At 44.7% G+C, this 22963-nt stretch overlaps 1 protein-coding gene and 1 long non-coding RNA gene across 4 annotated transcripts in view; both read right to left on the bottom strand.

Moving 5' to 3' along the window:
- The window catches only part of LOC125738710 (neuron navigator 3-like), a 191789-nt gene that overhangs the window by 104862 nt on the left and 63964 nt on the right, over nucleotides 1–22963 (bottom strand). Inside the window, exon 1 of one of the 3 annotated variants that reach the window (XM_049007920.1) lies at nucleotides 14120–14207. The exons of 1 other annotated variant lie outside the window; for it this stretch is intronic. Coding sequence is in view for 1 of the 2 variants with exons in the window: in XM_049007916.1 (XP_048863873.1) it covers nucleotides 572–802 (231 nt within the window). In the remaining variant the exon portion in view is untranslated. Of the gene's footprint in view, nucleotides 1–571; nucleotides 1176–14119; nucleotides 14208–22963 lie in introns of those variants that run through there. One more of the 3 variants, XM_049007916.1, reaches the window with a different exon arrangement.
- LOC125738712 (uncharacterized) lies at nucleotides 15738–22531 on the bottom strand. Its single transcript, XR_007396885.1, has 2 exons — nucleotides 22411–22531; nucleotides 15738–17921 (listed from the first exon to the last, which is right to left on the bottom strand). It is a non-coding gene; the product is annotated as an uncharacterized LOC125738712 (long non-coding RNA).

Here is a 22963-nt window from a genome sequence, read left to right as displayed (position 1 = left end):
AAATCTGGATCCCTGGCATCAGCCAACAGGTATGGTAATACACTTAGAATATCCACAGCAATTATTGGTCTGCCACTGTCAGTATGAATTTATAATGCTATGGAGATAGCAACAGGGAATTTCGGGAAAGAGGGCTCTTTGTGTGGAGTTTTACTCCTAATTTAGGCAGAAGCCCAGGAAGTTGTGCTTAAATTCACACTACAGCTGGAGTAGCAGTGATTATCGTGCATTAATTTGCTCAAGAAAGGCACAGAATTAGCAAACAGAGCAGGAACAAACTAACCTTCGCACAAATACCACGTGCACAAACATTCACACAGAGCCCCGCACGTTTATCTTCCTTGACAGCATTTTCCAATAAACTGGTCCCTTTACTGGACGTCGCAACATTACGGTGCTTCTGTAACTAACACTGTTTCTGAAATTGGATCTGGACAAACCAAGTAACCTGACTGGTCTAATATATGGCAAGGAGGCTGATTCAGAGCTTGTGCATAAAACCACAGATATCATCCGTCACCATGCATGTGTTGCAGAGATCAGAGATCAGGATTGACACGCCCCCACTGACCTTCCTGTCGTCCAGTTCCGTGGTCCGTCCCGGGGTCTCCCTCGGCGCCCTGCGCTCGCAGGCAGATTTCAGTGACAATTGATAAGAGTGCATAGACAGGTCAGTCCCTTTCAGCTCCGCAGACAGGGACACGGTGGACTGGCTCGGCCTGGGGATGAGCAGCGCTGTCTGAGCGGGTTTGGACCCGACCGTGGGCTGCCTGAGTTTGGAAGCTACCCCGACCACCGGCATGGTCTTGGCGGGAAACTCAAAAAGATACGAACAAAAATCATAGGGATCCGGCACCAGTGGTGCTTGGACCCCTAGTTAAGACAGAGAGAAAAAAATTAAATCAAAGAAGTAAAATCTGAAGCTTCACTTTCCCCTCCCAGCACATGAGACGGAGCCGCCTGGCTGGTGTTGCTGGGGGGAGGAGCCGAATGTCTTCCGACGTCTAGCGACGAGAAAAAATAAATAAAAGCAGAGAGAAGCAGAGCTCACAGAAAAGCCTTACATGGGAGGCAGGAGCAGTCATTCTGCGGTCCTCGCTGAGCGCAGCGTGCTAAAAAACTGTAGGGAGTCGCTGGAGTATCCTGCTGCCTCCCTTCCCACCCCCCCAGCCTCTCTGACAGAGCTAACTCCACCAAACAGGACTCGGGTGGGGGGGGGGGGGTGTCTGGCTGCTCCATGCGGTGACTGCCTTGTCATGCACTGCCCGTAACTCGCGCAGTGGGGAGGGCACACACCTCCTGCCCAGAGAACATTTCGCCACTACAGTTAAGAAAGCAAAGAAAAAAAACTGAACAAAAAAAAAAAAAAAAAAAGTTTTTACGTAGTTGCCAGGCCAAAGGGGAGCAGACACCTCTTACTGGCCGCAGGCTATTCCTGACCGTGGGCAAAATGATAATAATAATAAATTATAATTTAAAAAAACCAGGGATGGTGTATGGGTGTGTACTTCGGCCAAAACAAACAGCTGTTGGAAAAGCGTTCAGCCCGGAAACAATCCCCTTCACTGAAGCTGTTTGTCTGGTTCCTGGCTATTTTTCACTGCTGACAGCCCCTGGGTTGGGGAATCATGTCTCCGTTTTTTTTTTTTTTATCATCTACACTCCCACCAGCTCGCTTCGGTGAAAGCGGAGGGGTGACAGCGTTCAGAGTCACGCTCAGTGGGATGCTTGAACGTGCCCTTCTGGGGAGCACACTGGGCGGGGAGGAGGGGGGCTGGGGGGGGGGGGTGCGGTTTCCATGGCAGGAGAATACCACATCGCTGATAGCCATCGATCAAAAAACTGCCCTCAGCTGTAAATTCGCTTCAGAAATCTGTCTCCTGGCGTGAAGCTGCCTCATCCACAGCCAAAGTGTATTTAGCACTGACAGCAAGCTTTTTAATAAGGGAAATGAGTTATTAGTTATTACGACACAAGATGAAAGTCCTGATGCAACCGAAGGCAGATTGGGAGTATAGACTCTGCTCTCTGTGTTGGTTTTCTTACTACACATAAGCTGAAGATGAGAGGCAAAGTTTTATATGGAAATCTGCCATCTGGTGTGGTTTAGAACTCTATATGTGAGGACTAAGGATTATTAAGAATAAAAAACATTTAAAGCAGACCGTTATACCGCACCAAATAACAGCAATGAATACACAGGCTATTCGGAGCTGGTCCTGAAGAAATGGCCCCAAAAGTATCTTCTTGATTAACAAATATTGTCCCCAGGGTTTATTTACCTTTCACCTTCAGTATTGACTGCTTCCACCACATTGTCTGTCTAATAAGAGAGTGATGGTTTAGCTAACTGGAGAAGAACAAAGAAAAGTCGACTTAAAAGCAGCGCGGAGATAAACCTCACGTGGGCAGAGAACCACACATCGTGATGGGGAGGAACCGTCAAGTACCATGCATGCTTACCCAGGCCACAGCCATGTCATTTTCTCCTGTTAGAGGTCAACAAGTGTTCCCAAGCACTGCAGACAGACACAGCCCATCAACAGCAACGTGCTTTCAGTTCTTCCATACAATGACTCGGCAAGGGTGATGACCAAGGCTGAAGGCACCGCTAGAGTTATTGTCATGGGCATAGTCATCACAGGCAACGTCAGAAACTGGCGACTGCTTGTTGATGCTCACACATACATTTCTGGGTGGGAATATCGCATTCAATGTTCCGTCAACAATCCCTTGACGAATGGTAACACTTTCCAGGGAATAACCAATGGAGGAGACACCTGATCACATGAAACATTCCAACACAGGCGTTCGTTCTCCAGGCCGGTGCGCGACTTTCCAGCTGGGGTGACTGCCCAGAGTCAGCTCCCACGGGGCAGTGGTATTTAAACAAGCCTCCCACGCATGAGGACCTGCCCAGCTGCAAGAGCGTTATCTCTTGTGTGCACAGCCCGTCGAGCGGAAAAACAAAGCTTGACGGCTGAGCGGTGGTCTGTCACGCTACATCTGAAGCATTCCTTTCTGGTGGGTTTGAGCACACGAGTCGCGTCACATCCACTCGCTCCATTCTGAAGAAACACCAACCTTCATGCAAGTTCTGCAATCTCCTGACATCTTTTCTGATGTTTTGAAACCAAACTGCAATCCATGAACTTGTATTTGATATTAGAGTGAAATAATGTGACAAGATGTCCTTCTAGAAGCCGCAGAATGAAAGCCACGCGACACATCCTCCAGGGGAACGTAAACATCACAGAATAGCAAGGAATGAAACGTGTATCCTGCTTCCTGCATGGAAATCCTGCTTCGCTTCTCCAGCAGAGAATCAACGAAGACAGCACTGGGGCTTCCTGTTTCCAGACACCATGTCCAATCTTCAGATTCATTTGCCCCACTGAAAAATGTCCAAGGACCTTTTTTCATAAGGCTTCCATCAAGCACTTCAATGAAACCCATCACTCTGCGGCGCTCTGCTTGAAACGCAATATCTGTGTGAATATTTTCACAGCAAACTTCAATGACAGACGTTCAACAGATTTTTGAAAGGAGCCTTCATTCCTACCACCAAACTGGTGTAAAACAACCAGACCTACAAGAGTCACATTCCATCCTCTGGAATTTGCTATGCTTTTCCCAAATTTACCCAGATATTTATATGGAACAAGCTTTGCTCGATGCACTTCCTGGTTTGAACAGCTGGTCTTGATACAGACCCAGTCCCTACAGAGGTGCCCACTCTGGCCTAAATATATGAAAGGGTGACAAACCATCACTCAGAACTCTCATAGCTCTGGGAGATAAATAGTCTCGAAACAAGACTAGACTGGCCCTAACGGAAAAAAAACAAACAATGGCAAGAGTCATCGGCCTGTGGAACGACAAGAGATATGAACCCAGGCATGCAAGGAAGCCACGTGGTGACCCTGAGGGCCTGGCTGAGTTTGCCCTACAACAGGTGCTCCCCCTTTTGTGTCTCTTAGTCCCCAGAAGCACCATCACCTGATATGACCCACACGGTATCAGATGTGTGCCTGGGGGCACACCAGGAACCTCCTCCCCCCACCAAGAAAGAACAAATACACAGGGTATGAGCAGAGGTTAGATGCAGCTACATGTCTTCCGATGTCTGGCAGAACCTTTAGCCTTCAACCTCAACAAAATGGGTTAGCAGAGCACAGCGGCACCAGATCAACATTAAGAGAACAATGGTGTTCCTTCTTCGGCCTGGAGAAATACGTTGGGGTTGAGACGCAACGTTATGACTCTGCATTGCCCACATTCCAAGGTGGCTTACACTGGCACTGACTGCTTCGCACAAACACTAAACAGAATCACTCCCCTGGCCATACAGGGTAAAAGCATCCACTGGTGCCAACAGCCATGGCCCAGTTGCTAAGAGGAAAAGCCCGATATAGTCATGAGGGGGTAAAGCGTAAATGCCCAGTGACAGCTGATTAACACGAGTTGTGTAAAAGTCCACTGCAACATCTAGTGAAGGGATCAGGGTCAGGCTCTTATGTACTCTGTTTCTCCTCTGTCTAGCAGCGATGGCTCAGAGGTGTCATGCCCTACCTCAGCTCTGGAACTATGAATAAAAAAGAAAATAGAGAAAAAAATATGATGGTTGGGCGGTAAATGGTTTACAACTTCCTTGTTTTGATCTTACACACAATTCAGTACTACCCCCCACCCCCCCAAATATTCCAATAGCAGCAAGATATGTGATTAATTGCTGGTCAACCATAGACTCTGATGGATTAAGGACCGCATTCAACCTGGTTACTCATTGACAAAGGACTGGCTTACACTGATTTAGCCTTCACCAATGGCTAGTTTCACCTTAAACCAGCACCAGCCCTGACGAGAGACAGACCCAGATGTGTAACACTCTCCTTTATTACAAAGCCCTACCCTAGAGATTATGCTCATTTCCCTCTACACATTGCACTCAACCTAGTGCTCATTAAATTACCAGTTTGCTTCCAGATGCCCTCACCCAGTGTGACTTCCTCTCTTTACGCACATTTGCATCCCATTCATGTAACTTCACAAGGCCAAGAAAACCCACTCAGTAATCAGGCAGGCCCTACCTTTAGCTTACTGCCATATTCGCATGCTTTAACCCACCACAGCCTTGTGAAATCTCCTTCTCAGACTTCTGATCCAGGGGCCCGAAGCCAACACAGAGCCGGCCCGCAGTCATGAGCCGGCCCCCAGCTATGGGCTCTCCTGAAGCGCTGAGGATGAGAACCGCTTCCTGTGGCCCCAAGCCAGCCACTGCTAGCTCTCTGCATCTGGATTTGGCCCTGAAGCCAGGGACAGCGGCCTTCCTGGCTTCGCTCAGCAGCCTCTGGCATAAGATGCTCCCCATCATATCAGAGTGGTGTTATCTTGGTTTCCTGTTTACCCAGAGGCAGCCAAGACCTCAGGACAAAACAGCACAGAAGTTCCTGGCCGTATTCTTTTCAGATATCTGCAATCAACAATGGCTACACTGAAAGATGCGGCGATTGTGTTTACGATTACCAGTCATTAAGGCCTTCTTCACATTTATTTAATTTGGCAGACTTTTTCTCTGATGTATGACCAGAAAAAAACACATTTTGGATTGAGGGGGAAGCCAGAGGAACCTAATGTGATTACAACAAGTCACTATGTTGCTCATTCATAATTATAATTCGCAGTATGTACTCATAGTAATATATATATTTTTTAACAACTAGTTGCTATTGTTGATACATCACAGCACACAACAATGAAATGTGTCCTCTGCGTTTAAGCCACATGTGACAAAGCAGGGGGCAGCTAATTCAGCGCCCAGGGAGCAGCACCTTGCTCAAGATACCATGCTGGTTGGGGATTCGAACCTACAATTTTTCAATTACAAGTGTGCTTCCCTAACCATTAAGCCACCAATGTCCAGAACAACCCACCACTCTACTGCTCATTTACCATGTTCTTCACCATCTCCCTGAAATGTTCCCCTAACTTTTTTCTTAACACACCATAAGAGAGTAGTCGTATATCGTTAATGCTCAAATAGGTGTTAATCCGTTACACATGCTGCCCATTAAGCAGAATGCCCATTGACAACATGTGTCATAAATAACAGGCCTGGATGGTCCCTTAAACACATCAGCACCTTTTCCAGAACATTCATTGAATTTTGAATATGCTAGTTGCCAGTATAGAAGTAAAGGCTACAGACTGCTGTTATCTGGGACATTTGGCTTTACTTTTTACCAGGTAACTATAAGGAGAACCAAATAAAGCAAATTAAATGCACCTCCGGACACCAGTACAAGTCCTGAAAAAGAGTCAATTTCCTCAATGCATAAATATACAATGGCCATGTAAATAGTTACCCCAAAGTGATGAATGATTTTTGAAAAACAAAACAGATAAGCAGAATGACAAACAATAATTAGCCGATTTGGGAATGTTGGAAGGGAAGCTGTGACGATATCCTTGTTTGTCCCTTTAAGAAGACAATAGCAGAAGAAGAGATAGATGAAGGAGGTATGAGCTTCTTGTGGTGGACGAGCTGTGCGTGATGCTATCGGAATCATGCTGAATGCAGTGCAGCACGGTGCACCCGGCCAAGACACGCTCCCAGGAAAACCCATTTGAATCTCAAGAAAGACTCCCGCAGTCCAAGAAGTTGGCAGGGGGTTTAAGGGAGACGTAAAGTCCCAACTGGCGCATCTCCTTGGGCCAGCAGACGCTCTGAAGATGAATCTGGTAATGCTCTCATATCCGATGGGATGTGGAGACAGACGCCACTCAAGATGGGTGCTCGTCAAATGCATACTTACCCCAGGATACATTGCGAAATCTATGCAAAACTCGATTTAGAGAAAATTTCATAATCTCTCTTGTAAATATAATAGGATTAAAGTATTTCATATCAGCGGAATATGGTGGGATTATCCTAATGAGTGGATTTAAACCAACTTTGGAGTGGAGCAGATTTAACTCTGTCAGTGCCGCGGAGGTAAATCCTCTATGGTCATATAAAAGGGAGCAAACTCCTCGCCAGAAACACCATCAGGATTCATCTCTGCAGGCTCCTCAGCCAAGAGAAATTGTTTAAGCACCGAGGCCTTCAGAGCAATATGTTTGCTTAACTGTAAAGGAATTAAAATATACTATACGTGCAATAATTGCACACAATTTTGCACTTTTTCACGCTGGCTTATTGTACTTGGCACGGCGCTGGGTCTGTACACTTGATTCCTGGCCAGGGCACTGTTGCAGTTGGCAGGACGGCACCATTTCACCTCAGTCAACAGGAATAGAGTGTCCCGGAGTTTGAGGACTTTGGGTTTAAGATCCGTGCCCAGCAGCTTCAACCGAGAAGGGAGTGGAAGCTTAGCATTGTTTCCCAGGACTCTGCTTCTGTGAAATGATGAAGGAAAGAACCGAGAAAGTTCTACCTACGATATGAAGCACATCCATGGTTGGGCCCAAGTTCAGTTACATTACTAGATTTCTAGACATGCCTCTGAAAAGCCTACAGGGGGCAGAAGGTAAGAGGGCGAGTGCTGATTACAGCACATTGCTGCAGCCACCACATGACAAACCACCTCAGGGATGACCACCGCACAGTGAGTGACACCTCAGCACCACACTAGTTTGAATGGACCAGTGTTAGTTCTTTCCCCAGTGGCTGGAGCGTCAATCCTACAACCAACCCCCAAGCTGGAGGACCTCCTTGTAGGCCTGGATGTAGATTAAAATCATACCTAGGACAAAGCAATTGCAGGTTAAGGGGCTTGTTCAATGGCCCAAAGGAGTAGGATCACTGGTAGCATTATCAGGACTCAAACCAATCACCTTCCAGCTCGTGGCACAGATCCCGAGCCTCAGAGCTACCACTCTGCCACAGGGGACAGAGGTTTACTGAAATGCGATGGAGCTCCACAGCTGTATGCAATCAATAACTACTGGTGTTCCAGAAGTCAATAAAGAAACAAACAGCATATAAAAGTATTTCTTATTACTATTTATCTATGTAAGGTCTTTTCAATGAGCCAAGTGTTTAGCTATCTCTGATTCTCAAAAGCCACATAAAACAAATGCTGACCTGTAAAGCCCAATGAGCAGCTTGATATTAAATAAATGTGGTGAGCATAGTGATCTGGAAGAAGTCTATCGAAAGATTGGTGGGGAGAAAAAAAAATGAGAGAGAGAGAGAGAAACAGAGCGTGCAAACCTGAGAGGGTGTGAACTTGGTTTTCGGGAAGATACCTGACACGTGAGACCATCTCAGCCCCCCGGGTGTGTTTGGCAGCAACGCAGCCCGATTTTCAACGTCTGCCCTATATTTGCACGAGGATAAGCTTGGGATCTTCTTCAAAAATGTGACAGATCCGTGAAAAACATCAAGCGGCTTGTCCGTACTTGAAACGCCGAGGGCAGCATGCTCCGAAGGGAGCTTCCACAGCCACAGACACACAACAGCAAGTAACTGCAGGTGATTAACATCAAACGCCTACATTTCTCAATAAGGTAAAAAAAAACAAATGAGTTGACAGCAACTCGGACACAGACCCCATAACTCTTTCTGTGACAAAGAGAGAACCAAACCATAAATAAAGGCATATAATAATATAAGGACTGAATGTACCTTGTATGGCCTATAAGTGACCCCTGTGGAGTAGGTGCTGACCCCGACAAATCCCTCGGATTTTCCTGGCTTTCCCAAAGGCGAGTTGTAATTCCTCCTTTAGAGCTTCCTTACTTATCTGGAAGGAATGCATCGCAGCCTCTCGTTCTGTCGCACTGATACACATGCCTCTGCTATTCTCAGCACAAACAGCAGTCAGACACTTCATCCATCTGCTTTATTATACAGTGCTATTACATCTTATCCTCCTTAAGTGTCTCTAAATAGATTGTGATACTACAGCAACATTTGGCTAGGTTAACAACTGAAAAACAAATTAATTCTAGTGATCTAAATTCCTTTTTTATGCTGTCTAATAGACAAGCAGCCCTCTTGGTCATACTGTTTGCACATATATTAATCCATAAGAGGCAAGAAAACATTTTATAGACTATTGAAATCTCTACCCCTGTGAGAATGTTTACTGAGCTCTTCATCCAAACAAAAGCGATCAGACTTCTGGGGCGGAATGCTAAATATCATGGCGATTTAATTCCACCGTACTGTAACGCTCACTACTTCTGAAACGGGGCAGAGAGGAAGTGTTTTAACGACATAGAGACAACTGGAGGCCGCTGAAGCTTTGGGCAAGCGAGGGAGACAGTTCGGGGAAGAGTGACCAAACCCTCTGGAGATCATCAAACCTCAGCGGAGCCGGAGACCAGCCTCACCCTGCAGAAAAGTGCTGGAGTCACCGAGCTGTGAAATTGCCGCAAATATGAAATCGCTCATGTTTTCCAGCTATGAATGTTAATTCAGACAAATCCCAAGTCCTGGTTCTGAAAGGTTGTTCAAATGGCAGAAAGAAAAAATATATAAATAAACAAAATGAAAAGAAACTTAGGAAACACAATAAAGTCCCGAGACGACTAAATACATGCTGCTTGAGGATACGAAGAAAAAACGTTACAATGACTTCAAGCTTTAAACGTTTCATAGACGACCAACCGCCAAGTATAATGACAAAAAATAAATAAGCAAAATAACAAGAAAACCTCAGGAAGTAAATGAAGGGAAACCAAAAGTTTCAATTCAGACCCCAGCAGTCATTATATCTGCATAACCAATTTTTTCCCCAGATGCATCAATAGCAATTCCAGATAAATGCGTAGCCAGCGGCCAGGGAGCCTGGCTGTGGTTAGTCAGCAAGATCACTGGGAAGAAACGTTCTGAGATCCGCATATGCTGGAGAAAACATGCGGAGACAACGGCAACTCCTGTACAGCGAGGAACCAACAAACAGCAGAGGATAAAATCATTTCCCGAATGTTTGCGGTAGGTACAGTAGGGGGAATAGGTCACTCACAGGTCTCTGGAACTGTTGTCGGGACGTCCTGGATACAGTACACCGAAAACTTCCCTCAACGGGGTCAGCACTGGCATGTCAAACCTCTTAGAGATGGCCTCTAAAGCACTTCAAAGCAGAAAAAGACTGTCTTTTCACATATTAAACATGATCTATTGACTAAATTCAAATGTACCATTTAAAGATACATAGTACAAAAAAATCCTAAATTTACGTCTAGTGTATGCATATTTAAATAAAATTTTAAATATGTCTGCCTCCCCCCCAACCCTGAATACGACAGGTGGTTTCAGAAAATGGATGGATGGATTTTAAATATGAATATATTACTAGCAGCAAAAGCAACACTTGCTTTCTCAATTTTGTGACGTCATGATACATTTTTTGATACTATTGTTGTACTTGTCTTCAACTCAGCCCAGCTCATGCTCTGCTAGTAAATATCAGCGCACTTACAGGTATACGGATGCAGGATGTCACACTGCAGTGCAGCCCCGATCCCCCAAGCCAAGCTGTTTTCTGGGCTGTAGGACTTGTCACTAAGTGGATTAGCTGGGTGACAGTATATCATTACATGGCTTTAGCAGAACTGCCAAGCCAACACTGTGTGCTGCAGTCTGGGGCTGGGAGCTGGAGAGCTTGGAGCTGAAGTCTTTGGTTACCTCTAAGGAGAACCTTTTGTACTAAGCTAGCTGCAGAAACGAGTACAGAATCTCTCTAGCTTCTCATGTTGACTTCCTCCTACTTCCCCATCCAAAAGGTTTTCCTGATAAACCCATAATGGCCTGAACACAGAAAAGGAGCCACATTGAAAATTATTGCCTACAAAGCAAGTGATTGTGAGACTTATTCCACTTGTGCCTTAGCTATCGTTATATCTGTTATCATTATACTTCCCCCAGGTTCGAATCTCCGGCTGGGTCACATGTGTGTGGAGTTTGCATGTTCTCCCCATGTCGTCGTGGGGTTTCCTCCGGGTACTCCGGTTTCCCCCCACAGTCCAAAAACATGCTGAGGCTGATTGGAGTTGCTAAATTGCCTGTAGGTGTGCATGCGTGAGTGAATGGTGTGTGAGTGTGCCCTGCGATGGGCTGGCCCCCCATCCTGGGTTGTTCCCTGCCTCGTGCCCATTGCTTCCGGGATAGGCTCGGGACCCCCCGCGACCCAGTAGGATAAGCGGTTTGGAAAATGGATGGATGGATTATACTTCAAACAAGGGAAGGAAACCGAATATGGACTTCCGGAAAAATGTATTAAGGGAGGGATTAAGTTCTGTGTTCAGGTTTATGGTTCTTGGAACAGTGTGATGGAGTCAACTTTTATGGTCAACTTACCGCTAAAACACTCCCAACTTTCCATGCTTATTTTTATGTTAATTATCAGGCGCAAGATAAAACATGAGCAAAGTATAGAAGGGAAAGCATCCTCCCACTTTAGCATTTGAAGAATGGTAATAGGAACAAGATACGCGGTAAATTTCACCCTTCAGCAAAGTTCCAGTCACATAAACCGGTTTTATCACAAATCTGCGTAATCCCTTTTTTCGAAGACGATTACAGTGGAGGAAAAAGAAGACGGGGGCATGTTCGACATAAGTAAATGACAGCTTCTTCTCAAAAAGCCCACGTCTCTTCCTCCCAGATGCTATCTGTCACGTATCCGTGCTGACAGATTTCTCCTGCGATATTAAATCGTCCTATAGCCGTCCGTGAGACACTGAGCGATGGACTGTCAGCCAAGGATCGATGGCAACGGACTGAAAATCATCCCAGTAAGCACAATGCTGCGAGGAACCACTCATCCCCACGGGAGACAGGAGCATGTCCAACAAGCAGATGTTCGGCAAACAATCGTTCATCATCGCAGGTCACTTGTGCAAAGCATGAATTACAAGTTACGACCATAATCAAACTGCTCCTTTCTTGGGTGTCATTCTGCAAGTAGTAACAACAATATGAGGTGGAGAAGGGTTGAAATAGTGAGTAGCTATTAAACGAGCAGAGAGTAGTTTAGTGTCACCATGGCCAAGAGTGGGAAATGGAAACAAGAGGCACCAAGAAATAGACACGCCAGCAACCTTCACTTTGCTTCTGCTGGTGAAACTATGAGAACATGCACTTTCACTTGGAGAAAGTGCCTGCGATTCATTGACCTCGCATATCGTCGGGTTATGACGCTGTGACCAGAAGGTTGCTGGTTTGAACCCCACAGTCGGCAGAGCAATTTCGCTGTTGGGCCCTTGATCGAAGCCCTTCGCCTCCAATTGAACCAGGAAGTGTCTGACGTTGCTTTCTCAATTGTACGTCACCTTGGATAAAAGCGTTTGCTAAATAAATAAAATGCATCATGAAGACCGGCATCCAAAATATATGAACAGAGCGCATTCTGATGAGCCAGTATTTACCGTACAGATCTGTCAGGGTCACAAGGCGGACGTATCCTTTCCATTCCACCAACAGTGACACAGGAAACCCTTTTGCAGGGAAAGTCAGAAAGCAGCCACATAAACTAAGGACGTCACCACGGCCTCATTATTTACTCTTTTTCTTCTCTCCTTTTGATGCACGTCCTACTGCGGCTTCCCAGTTGCCTGGGGTTGTTCAGGGACACCAGACCGAAATGAAGCTTAATAAAATTAGCCGCTGTCCATGCGCTGACACGACGCATGATTTGGCACGTGTGATGACCCATCATCGGCCGAGCATCAAAGGCGACTTTGCGGTCGCGTCTGAAACTGATTTACCTCCATCCTGATCGGACCGGGTTCCCTTTTTCCAAATGTCAGGAAGTAATAATTTGTTAAACACAAGTTGTTTCAATCTCTTCAGTTCATAAGCCTTAAGCACAATCCCACCCACACACACACACAAAACCTCTCCCCCCATCCAGATAGATTTCAGATATGTTTTTACATACGTTCTGCCTTTTCCGAGAGTGCAGGTACGCGAATAACTGAGCTGAAAGTGTGATCCCTTGAAGCCTTGAGATAAACAGCAGATAATACTCATAAACATTCCTTCTTCTCTATGGGTGGGGATGTTTTGATTTCCAGGAGAACGTCCTTGGCAGACCTGGTTTGGTCCTGTTAATCCGTTCCTGTCTCCACCCATACCGGCCCTCCTCCCCAAAGAGATGGATGCTTTGTTATGAGATGGACGTTAATTGTTGCCAGCGCTCCCGGCAATTTCAGCCAAGCGCCAAACCCCCCCCCATGATAATAGTGACAACTAGCCGCTGATGCCGATCCCTGTGTGCCACAGAGGAGGGGGCTGGGAAGAGACACCCCACCGGCTTCTCACACAGATATGCGCTACTCAAATCATTCCGCCTTTTTATGTGAAATCCGGGACTCACAGATTCCACAAACAAAACAATACGAGAAAACTGGCTTATTACTTTATTCACTAATAATAACGCAAGAGAGACTGTTGAAAACCCAATCAATGGAATTCCTTCTACTCCAAAATTGAAATGAGTGTTGAAAGAATTAGTTGAAGGACATTAGGTAAGGATATGAACCCAATTTCACCTGTTACCAAAGCAGGGAGCTCTGTGGGACATCTGCTGTGTGCCTTGAGGAGCATCACAGACAGAGGAAAGAGGTAGGAATCCATAGCCGGCTCCTCTGCTATGTGGCTTACAGCCCAAAGTCATTTTTTAGACCATATAAATTATACAACATACACCTGTGTTTCAGTTTTAAGCGTGACTTGCTGCATATAGACCTCTGGGATCCTACTGTATCCCTAACCCTTCTTCGAACCTGTGTCCGGATGTGATGCTGGCAACAGAAGTCGCTGCAAGGTTGCAGGAATTTTCAGAGCTACAGACCTGGCTGTTTGTTAATCTCTTACCTGTACATTCCCTTCACTCAACCCAGCCCATCACCACACTTGACATGCCCAAACAATCAGGATCAAGTTGGCGCCACTGATCACGCCTTTGTATAACGGTTATCAGGTTGGCGATATGCACGGTAATAATGCATTGCTGCAGATTGCACAGCTGCAGCAGGACCCACACACACGCATGCCCGCAACACCCTGCCCCTCTCACACGCCGAAACATCTTTTTTGGGCAGCGCAGACAAGATGCTGTCATAGAAGCTGCAAATCTGCGATAGATTTCCACACAGTGGACTGTACCTCGTATCCGTTCCTCGGTGGGGTCCCTCAAACGGGTCTCTGGAAACAAAATGCGAAGACCTCCGAAAATGTGTCCTTTATATTTATGGGCTGTTCTTGATGTGAAAACAAGACAGGCGTCAGTGGAAAAATTATACATTGTGCAACATTTGCTGATATATATAAATATATATATAAAAACGAGAACACAAAACAAGGATTGCTTCACTGAGAAACTTCGCCAAAGGAAGTCCGTGGACTTTTTCCCAGCAGAAAAAAGGCCCGAAATCATATCCTTAGGGATGAATTATTTCAAAAGCGAGACATAAGTTTTTATTTCCGACACTAAACTTGCTGAAGGATTTTTTCAGAAGCAGATTTATCCTAGATGGTGCTGCAGTTGGTGCTTCACATATGCAGTCATACTGAAAGTGTTAAGTTAATCAACTCAACACTGCAGTCATTAGCATGCGATCGAACCTAACATAAAGAAACAATATAACCTAGTTTCTCCCTGAGGAGATGGAAAACAGAGACCTGAAATAAAACAGGGCATTTCCAGCAGAAAAAAAATAATATAAAGCTTTTTTTCTGGCATTTAATGAAGCACATTTCATTAGGGCATCTACATCTACAAGCATGTTTATTGTTTGGACAAGTTCCTTCCCCCCCCAACTGAAATCCCAGAAAAACTCAAGCCAGCAAGGCCTGATTCTCCTTCTGAGAGGTAGACGAGGGGGTCGAGCTCCGGTTCAAAGTGTCTTGCCACCTCCACTATTGCCCCCGTGTCAGAATTTCAACACTTGTCCCACACAAGATGTTCGATATGGACATGCACCTTCATCAGTGTCCAGGATGCTAAATGTTCTTCATAAGAAAGCCATTAAAATAAACTCGGTTGTGGTGTTTAATGGAAAGCATGTCTAATAGCTGGGAGGGCATACCTATCAGAGCAAAGTGTTACCACACTCACCGTAAGAGGCTCCAGCTTTATATCAAAGCAGTTTCAGAAGCTGCCTGTTATATTGACGACTGGGTACAACATTTCTTCATCAAAAGGAGATATAAAAGCACAGCTTAATGCATGCAATCTGGACTGGTGGAGCTCAGCTACGGCCCGTCACATGGTCGTGAAAGCATGTACCATGTGAGGATAACAAGGAACTCTGGACCCCACTGAGATGCATCAATGATCTGCGGCTATGAGAGGAGAACCATTTTGAACTGGCTTGTCTATGCTCGTTACCTTTGAATGGAAGAGAATTCTAATACAACGGGACAAGAATCTAGCTGAAAGCAGCAGTTAAGAGGAACTCTCGAATGGCACGAAGTGTGCTGGATCTTCTTTTTATTTGCCTGAATATATAATACGCTTCTCATGTCCTAGTAATTAAATTCCACTGCAAAGCTGCAGACATTGACTGTAGGAGACATTCAAAACAACATTAACTGGCAAAGCACAATTGCACATGGTCCATCCAAGAGTATTCTGGCCCAGTCACATGTACTATCAGCTTGATATGTCCCGGTTTGGGGGGCCTTTGGGACAAACCGTGTCTTACTGTATATTCTAAATCCTATTAGTTGCCCCAAATTAAGAGCTTTTTCTGAAGTAAAAAAAAAGACAACTGAAATGACAAACGTTCAAAATGAAATTTTATATTATTTATAAAGGATGCTGGACACCTACATTGGAGATGACTCCAGGTAATGACAGATCATCAACTTAGCACGATGTCATTGGTAAGATAAACATGTGCATTTTATTATGTGCTGCAGAACATAGTCTGGGAATGTCAGTGAGTCCACAGTATGCGACAGTGTAGCCATTAAGGGCAACAGGCTGCTCCCTGAGGCAATTAGGTTGTACAAATTGCATCTCCTGTGCTCTGATAACCTGTCCTACTTCAACAAGCTCCCTCATCAATCAACATATAAATCATGTGCGTAAATCTAATTAAAAGCTACCCTGTCTGGTAAAAACGCGATATGAATCAAACTCACAAAGCCACTTCACACGTGTCAGAAAGCTCTTCGGTTAGTTTCCATACATGCGCCTGTTTAATCACAGGGAGCGGCTGTTGATGCACGTGACACCTCTGCAGCCGCAAGGTGGTCTGTCACACCGTAAATAGTAGGACCTCACAAAGTACGTTTACATGCACAGCTAAGTCGGGCTCTGGTTATAGCTCGACTACGCCTTTTAATCGGACTGCTGTCCTTGTTCCAGTATACTTGCACAGGAGGGGAATCAATTTATTGACCGGACTGTGTCTGACTCCGCTACAACAGGTGGCGATATTGCTCCTTTCAGCTTGTTAGTATTGGGCTTTTTCCGGTTAACCTGTGACATCACAGACATAAAAAATAAATAATAGAATTAATAATAATCGGTGACACAAGTTTTGATTGTTATATCAACCAGATCTGAGTATAATATACTATGACAGCACGGTATTGGACATTTTTCAAATATTGCAATGTGGTTTTGTTGTAATAAATATTGGGGTATTTATGAAACAAAAAAGGAGGTCAACATAAATTCCTCATGAACCGTCTAGGAGTGATTTAAACAGCAAGGATGAAAGTGATTCTGATTGTCTTGGAGAACTTATTCAGCGTTCATGCAAAAGCAGCTGAGGTAAATTTTAAACAGATTTTTAAACATATTCCTTGAATATATCTTGAAAATGAAAAATCATTAAAATTGCAAAACTTGAAATGTTTTTTTTTCCCTATGACAGAGTAAAAATGTTTAGCTTGACTCCTGCACTATAATATGTTTGGTACCTTTTTGAAGTACCAAAAGTATGGTACCTGGTGGGGTGCAGAGGCGGCTTATAGTTCAGCGGTGGATTGGACAGCTGTACAGCGCTGTATATTTCGTACTTGCTGGACATCCTCTGCTATGCTCGAAGCTTCTTCTGTGTCTTCCGGGCCAAAGCCCAGGGAAAAACTGAGGAGCATGTGCAGAGCGCCTAGGCCAGTTTGAATCCGATTGGACGTATACATGCCGGAGTAAGCTGACTCCGAATTGCATAGTCCGAGAAAGAGAAATTCGATTTAGTACGATTTCAGTCGGACTAACATATTTACATGTACTAGTTTACAAGTCCAATTTTAGTCACAATAATTCGATTTTCTTAGTGTGCATGTAAACGTACTGACAGTCAGGACAAGAATTCTGCTTCAGCTTTAGGACAACAGGAAGCCCTGATTCCTCACTGTCCATGCTGCCTGTCAGCAACTCTTATCTGAAGCCACGCTTATGTATACTAAGCAAATGCATGCTAACTAAACGTGCCCCAAAGAATCCTGCAGCTCAGGAATCACAGCATTCTGCTAATAGCACAAAGGCAATAGCAAAAAGCTTAATTCTGAGGGAGCATTCACAAATTGTAAACATTCCCAGTTGTTTTCGGCAAAAGTGTCAGGTAAATGTAAAATGTTATACATCAGTGTTATCAGTTGCGTTTCTATAGATCTGGACGGTGGAAATCCAGGAGACACAGAAAATCACTGCTGGTCATCGACTCCTTTAGGACAACTGCAGAGACTCTAACCCTGAGGAATTGGCTCGTACGTGTCTCATTTCACTGTGCATCTACTTTTAGTTACTCAGCAGATGCTTCCTCCCAGAAGGACTTCAAGATACACTTTTTTGCTGAAGTAGGTGATGAGGCATCCAGCAGGGCCCCACCTGAGACCGGAAAGCCCTGCATTACAGTCGCCTGTCCTCAGCTGCCATCGTCCCGCTGGGTGTCCTTCACAAAGAGTGTGCTGGCGATGGAGACACCCCTGCAGTGCTGCAGGCTTGGAGAATCTTCAAAGGAATGCAGCAAGTCATCTTAATGTGTGTGAAATAGTTAATACAAAAAAAAACAGGCAGATCATGTTGACCTATTTTAAATACGTTATTTATAAAGATTATACAATACTGGATTACATATCCCTACATACATCTTCAGACTGGGTATGTTTGTTTTGAATATTCTTGAATGATTGGACACTGTGACCCTGTACTAGATAAGCTGTTGTAAGATGGTTGGATGAACGGAAGATCTTTGCACCAAAGATATGTAGTTTGCACCAAACTACATATCGGCAATGACATGTCAGGAAACACCTTCTCATTTCACCGGTCTGTAGATGTGGAGGTGCGGCCAGTCCAGCCACCTTGCAGTTTGACTTCCGTTTTCAACAGCTCTGCTCATTCTTTTTCAACCTCTGGTCTGTGAGGGACACAGAGGTATGTAGAACTTCATCATAACTCCTCCAGACTGAGTGTTATAGGAGAATGCATGTTTCCCTGCCAATTAGAACTGCTGGGGTCTTTCCTTAGTTAACACAAGAAGTGCCGTGCTGGGTTGACCTACTTATAGGACAGCTAGATGGTCATAAGACCTGGCAGATGCAGTGAAAGCATCAGCGTCCAAACCAAAGAGCTCAGGAGATCCACCATTCCCCCTCCATCCCAGAAAACAGCATCATGGCCAGTGCATTCATTACAGCAGCCATAACACGCACCACTAACTGATGTTCAATGTGTTACATATTTTTGATCCCCATATTCAAAGTTGGTTGTTGCCCGCAGCACGTGCACACAGGTGTTCGGACGACAAACCAGACACCGGTCGGTCGGTGAAAAACCCGCCGTCAGATTCACTCCAAGATGGAAATAAATTGGAAACCACTTGTATAACAGTATGATTTCCTACAATTAATCAATATCAGAACATAAACACCCGTATTTGATTTAAAAACCGCACGTTGAGTGATACCATATGGGTTCCCCTTTGATAGTATATTGGAAGCTTGTATAATCCAGTATTTTCTTCTGCATAGAACAAAAATAGGAGAAAACAAGTCATCGTCCCAGTATGGGAAAACAACAGCTAACGTCGAACTCTTAATGACAGGAGAGCGCTTGTTTTCTGTTCCGGATTCGCAGAGGATGGCACATGGCAATTTGTAATGAGTAACAAAATGGAGAGGAGGGGGGTCGGGGGATGCACATCTGTTGTGGCTCTTGGCAGGAACGGGAAGACGGCCTCAAAGAAAACTCCGACCTTTTATAGGAGCTGTAAAAAGACCGCACTGAGCGCTGGAAAAGCGGTCGGGTGACCAAAACTGCTAGCTAAACAGATCGGGATTTAATGGAAACGTCGACATTCTTGCAGGGGCTGTGGGAAAGGCCCCACCAGCATTATTCCCGGCCCAGCGACCCCATCTCCCCCACCTCTAGCTTTACTGCATGGGGCCGGGAAAAAAATACTACGGCCTGTCGACATTTTGAATAATTCACTCCCGAATCCACGGACTTCCCTAGAATGTTGGCGTGTAGTCAAGAGCCACCGGGCACACGAGGCGCACCACGTACGTCAGATGTGCTCAGACACGTGTAGCGAGCTCGATCTGCCGTCGGGCCCCTTTGAACATGATACATCAGGACGGGCCGAGCAGACTCCATCAAGCCTACTCTCCCCCTTGGGTCAAGCCTGCAGGTTAGACAGACTATCAGTTACCATATAATGAAACCATTCACAGAAGGTCACATTATGAATTACGATCATCAGTCTCATCTTCTCTTCCCACGTAAAATACCTTTAGATTAACTTCGGGAGAAGAAAGAAAGGAAAATGTCCCAGGAACACTTGATAAACACCCCTCCTGATGAAGACAAATGAATTATCAAGTCTTTATCGACTCAGATTTCAAGCAATATTTCAGATCTTGCATGTTCTATCTTATCTCTATATATAGGTAATAATGTTTGTGTATTTTAGCTACACAAAAATTTACCAGCAATGAACGTTTTTGACGTGTTTATGCATGTGCATAAGAGATACTGGGTCCAGTGGAACCGTATTTTTGGGAAAGTAGAAAAGAAAATGATCCCCACAAGAGTGTTTATTCATCGGTATAACAAGAATGAGTTTACTGGGAATGAGTTATGTGTTACCCAAAACCAAGCAGAACATTAATGGTGATATGGGGTAACCCGTCAGCATCTTGAAATCTGCTATTTACATAGTTATTTAATGCACGGAAGTCAAAGGGACATCCTCAAGCGGTCAGTACTGGGGCCATAAAAGAGGAATCCAGCTGAATGGAAAGTCACAATGCACGCAACGTCGACAAGTGCGGATATTGTTAAAGTGGCACCACCACATATTTCAAGTGTGCGTTTCCTCCAGAATCATAACCGTAGGAGACCATCTTTGAGAGGGGAAGGTTAGATGCAGCATGCAAGACTATGACCTCTGGGTGACTGAGCAAAGCTTCTTTTCCCCAACCACAGAAATCCATTTCACAGTCCACATGGGTACTTAGTAAAGAAAAAAAGATGATACAAGTAGGAAGAAACACAAAAGAGGCTAATGTCATCTCCAGATACTGCTTGGCAGCACCACATCTGCCTGGCCGGAGCTGTCTTGTGTGCTAGCATGTAGCATAATGATAATAACAAAATAGGTAATAAATGATATTGAATAATGAAAAGGAGCGACCACTCGATAGTTCAAAGTCAGCAATTTTCCGCTCTCCCCAACGGAGGTCTACTTCACTTCTTCTTCAGGCTTACATTAATCAGGCTCTGCCATCACACTGATGTGTGCCATGCTGGGACCAACTGAACAAGACCAACCAGAACTTCTTCCACGTATAAGGTACATTTGCAAAAACACTGACGAAACCATCTGTGTCTCCACAGTGACCATATACCAAAAGCCATCGTTTTCAAGAAGCCGAATGTCGTCTTGCCTCTACAAACTACGTAAAGGTCTTAGCAAAGGTGGCAGGGTAAATTATTGTGTCAAAAATCACAGTTCAGAGTAAGTTCTCTCGTGATGTGCAATTTCAAAGGTCGTCAACACTCTGGTTGAATCTGCATTATTCAATAGAAAAGCAATGACCAGGCTAAAGCTGTTAACAGTGTTGAGTCAATCATAACATAGAAAATGAGTCACCTAGACGACATGTAAAGTGCTAAATGTATTTCTATAAAGAGGTGTTTACGCTCTTTTATGTGCTCTATGTGTCTCAAGGCAACCGCAGGATGAATGAGTAAAACAGAGATGGATCCAAGTGCCCAGACTTTGCTGGTCTCTCCCTCCAGAGCAGCCCATGAGGACTTTATTTGAGAGGATAGGAGGGAGAAGCTTGTGAGGACTAGAAGACCCAGCATGGAACCTGCTCTATACAAGCCAACCCGTGGAGGCAGCTCACAGCCAGAGTGCCAGACTCCAGCCAGGTGAAGTATGATGCTGGATACACATTTGTCTTCAAAACCAATTGCAAGCAAAGATAACTGTTCACAGAGACCTAGCACTGGATAAGAGGACAGAAGATCAACAGGAGGAATTACAGTTTGGGTTCAACTACTGTCTGCCAATCAAGACTCACGTCATTCTCCATCATTCCCAAGAAGTCCAGGCATCTGTGTTCCTGTGACCTCGACCAGGATAAGCATTTAGAAGGTGGCTGGATGATTATTATTCACGTACGTCAAATGATGACAGATATTGCAGAAGCCATCGCTTGCAGTTTTACCTGCAGATTGCTGACTGATATGAGACCTTCGTTTCAGGCACAGAGTCAAGCTATGAAGGAGCACATAGCTGACACTAGTCACAGAGGGTTCCTCACCTCACGGTCTGAGAAACGAGTCAATTCATCAGTGTCAGCTGGGGGAAATGGAACTGGAGGTAGGAAGAGGCAAAGAGCAGATGGAGAAAAAGGAGTCTTTAGAGTCTTGGTGTATTTTAATAAAGCCCGTGTCTCGTACGCCAGTGCTAAAACCATGCTCTCTTAATTCTAATTAGTCCTTGTTTACACTTATTAAAAATAAGTTTATTTTGCCTGTACTGTAGAATGAATTTATTTAATTAGAGATAGACTTAATTAAGCCATACTGCATGCAGAGATGATCTCATTAAATCACGTCTGACGTGAGATATAAAAGCTTATTCATTCTCCTCTCACTCATTACTTTAACGCTCATTAAACTCCGTGGGAGTTCAGCATGTGATCAATCGATCTTATGGATATCAATAAAGCAAATTAGCATTTCTTAACGGTCTCCCCAGTGTAATGTCCTTGGCTTTCCTGGCCCGCGCACGGCCTCGTCAATAGCGATCTGACGCACTGAACATTATACGGAACGGAGTGGAGCGGAGTCATGTGGAACGTGAGAAGAGTTCCATCAGTCGGCTCGACCGGGAAAATTTGTCATTTCACAGTGCCGTCCTGACAAACGGCCAGTCAGAACCGAATGCATCCACCCCTGAAATCCACTGTTTTTAATTACTCACCTGGACTCATAAAACCGCTCGAATGCAATAAATACCAACAGACCACCATGCCCAGCGTTTCAGTGCAGTGTTCCTCCAATCCTGACATTAAATGCAAGCATATTTGTACCTGAGTGACAACAACAGCCTACAATGATTAACAGCAAATCACGTTTTCTGAACCAGCTAATAGGACACTGGTCTGGAGGACTTTGATCATGAGAGTTTAATGACACGTAAGATCACATTGAATTCCAAGCTCTTTTTTCAGTGAGAACAAGGTCACCTTCACCTTGTTTGTACAGGATGGCTTCCAATGTACAGAGGTGGCTGGGGAAAGCATATCACTGATAAGACCATTCTCACATTCACACTTTTGATACACATACATATATACACACAATCAGTTAGTAAAACTGAATAAATAACAATTATTATGGTGAAATCGATTCTGTTTAGATCTCCATGGGAAGACCACGTTCTCACACGGTAGTCTATCAACAGAATGTGTTCTTCTGGATGTGTGAGTGATACAGGTGAGGGCAGGATGTCGCATAGACAGAGTGTATCTGAT

Source organism: Brienomyrus brachyistius, chromosome 3 (genome assembly GCF_023856365.1).
Source record: "Brienomyrus brachyistius isolate T26 chromosome 3, BBRACH_0.4, whole genome shotgun sequence".
NCBI classification, from domain to species: domain Eukaryota; kingdom Metazoa; phylum Chordata; class Actinopteri; order Osteoglossiformes; family Mormyridae; genus Brienomyrus; species Brienomyrus brachyistius.
Note: the sequence above shows the minus strand (reverse complement) of the source record. Positions and strands in the feature narration are given on the sequence as shown.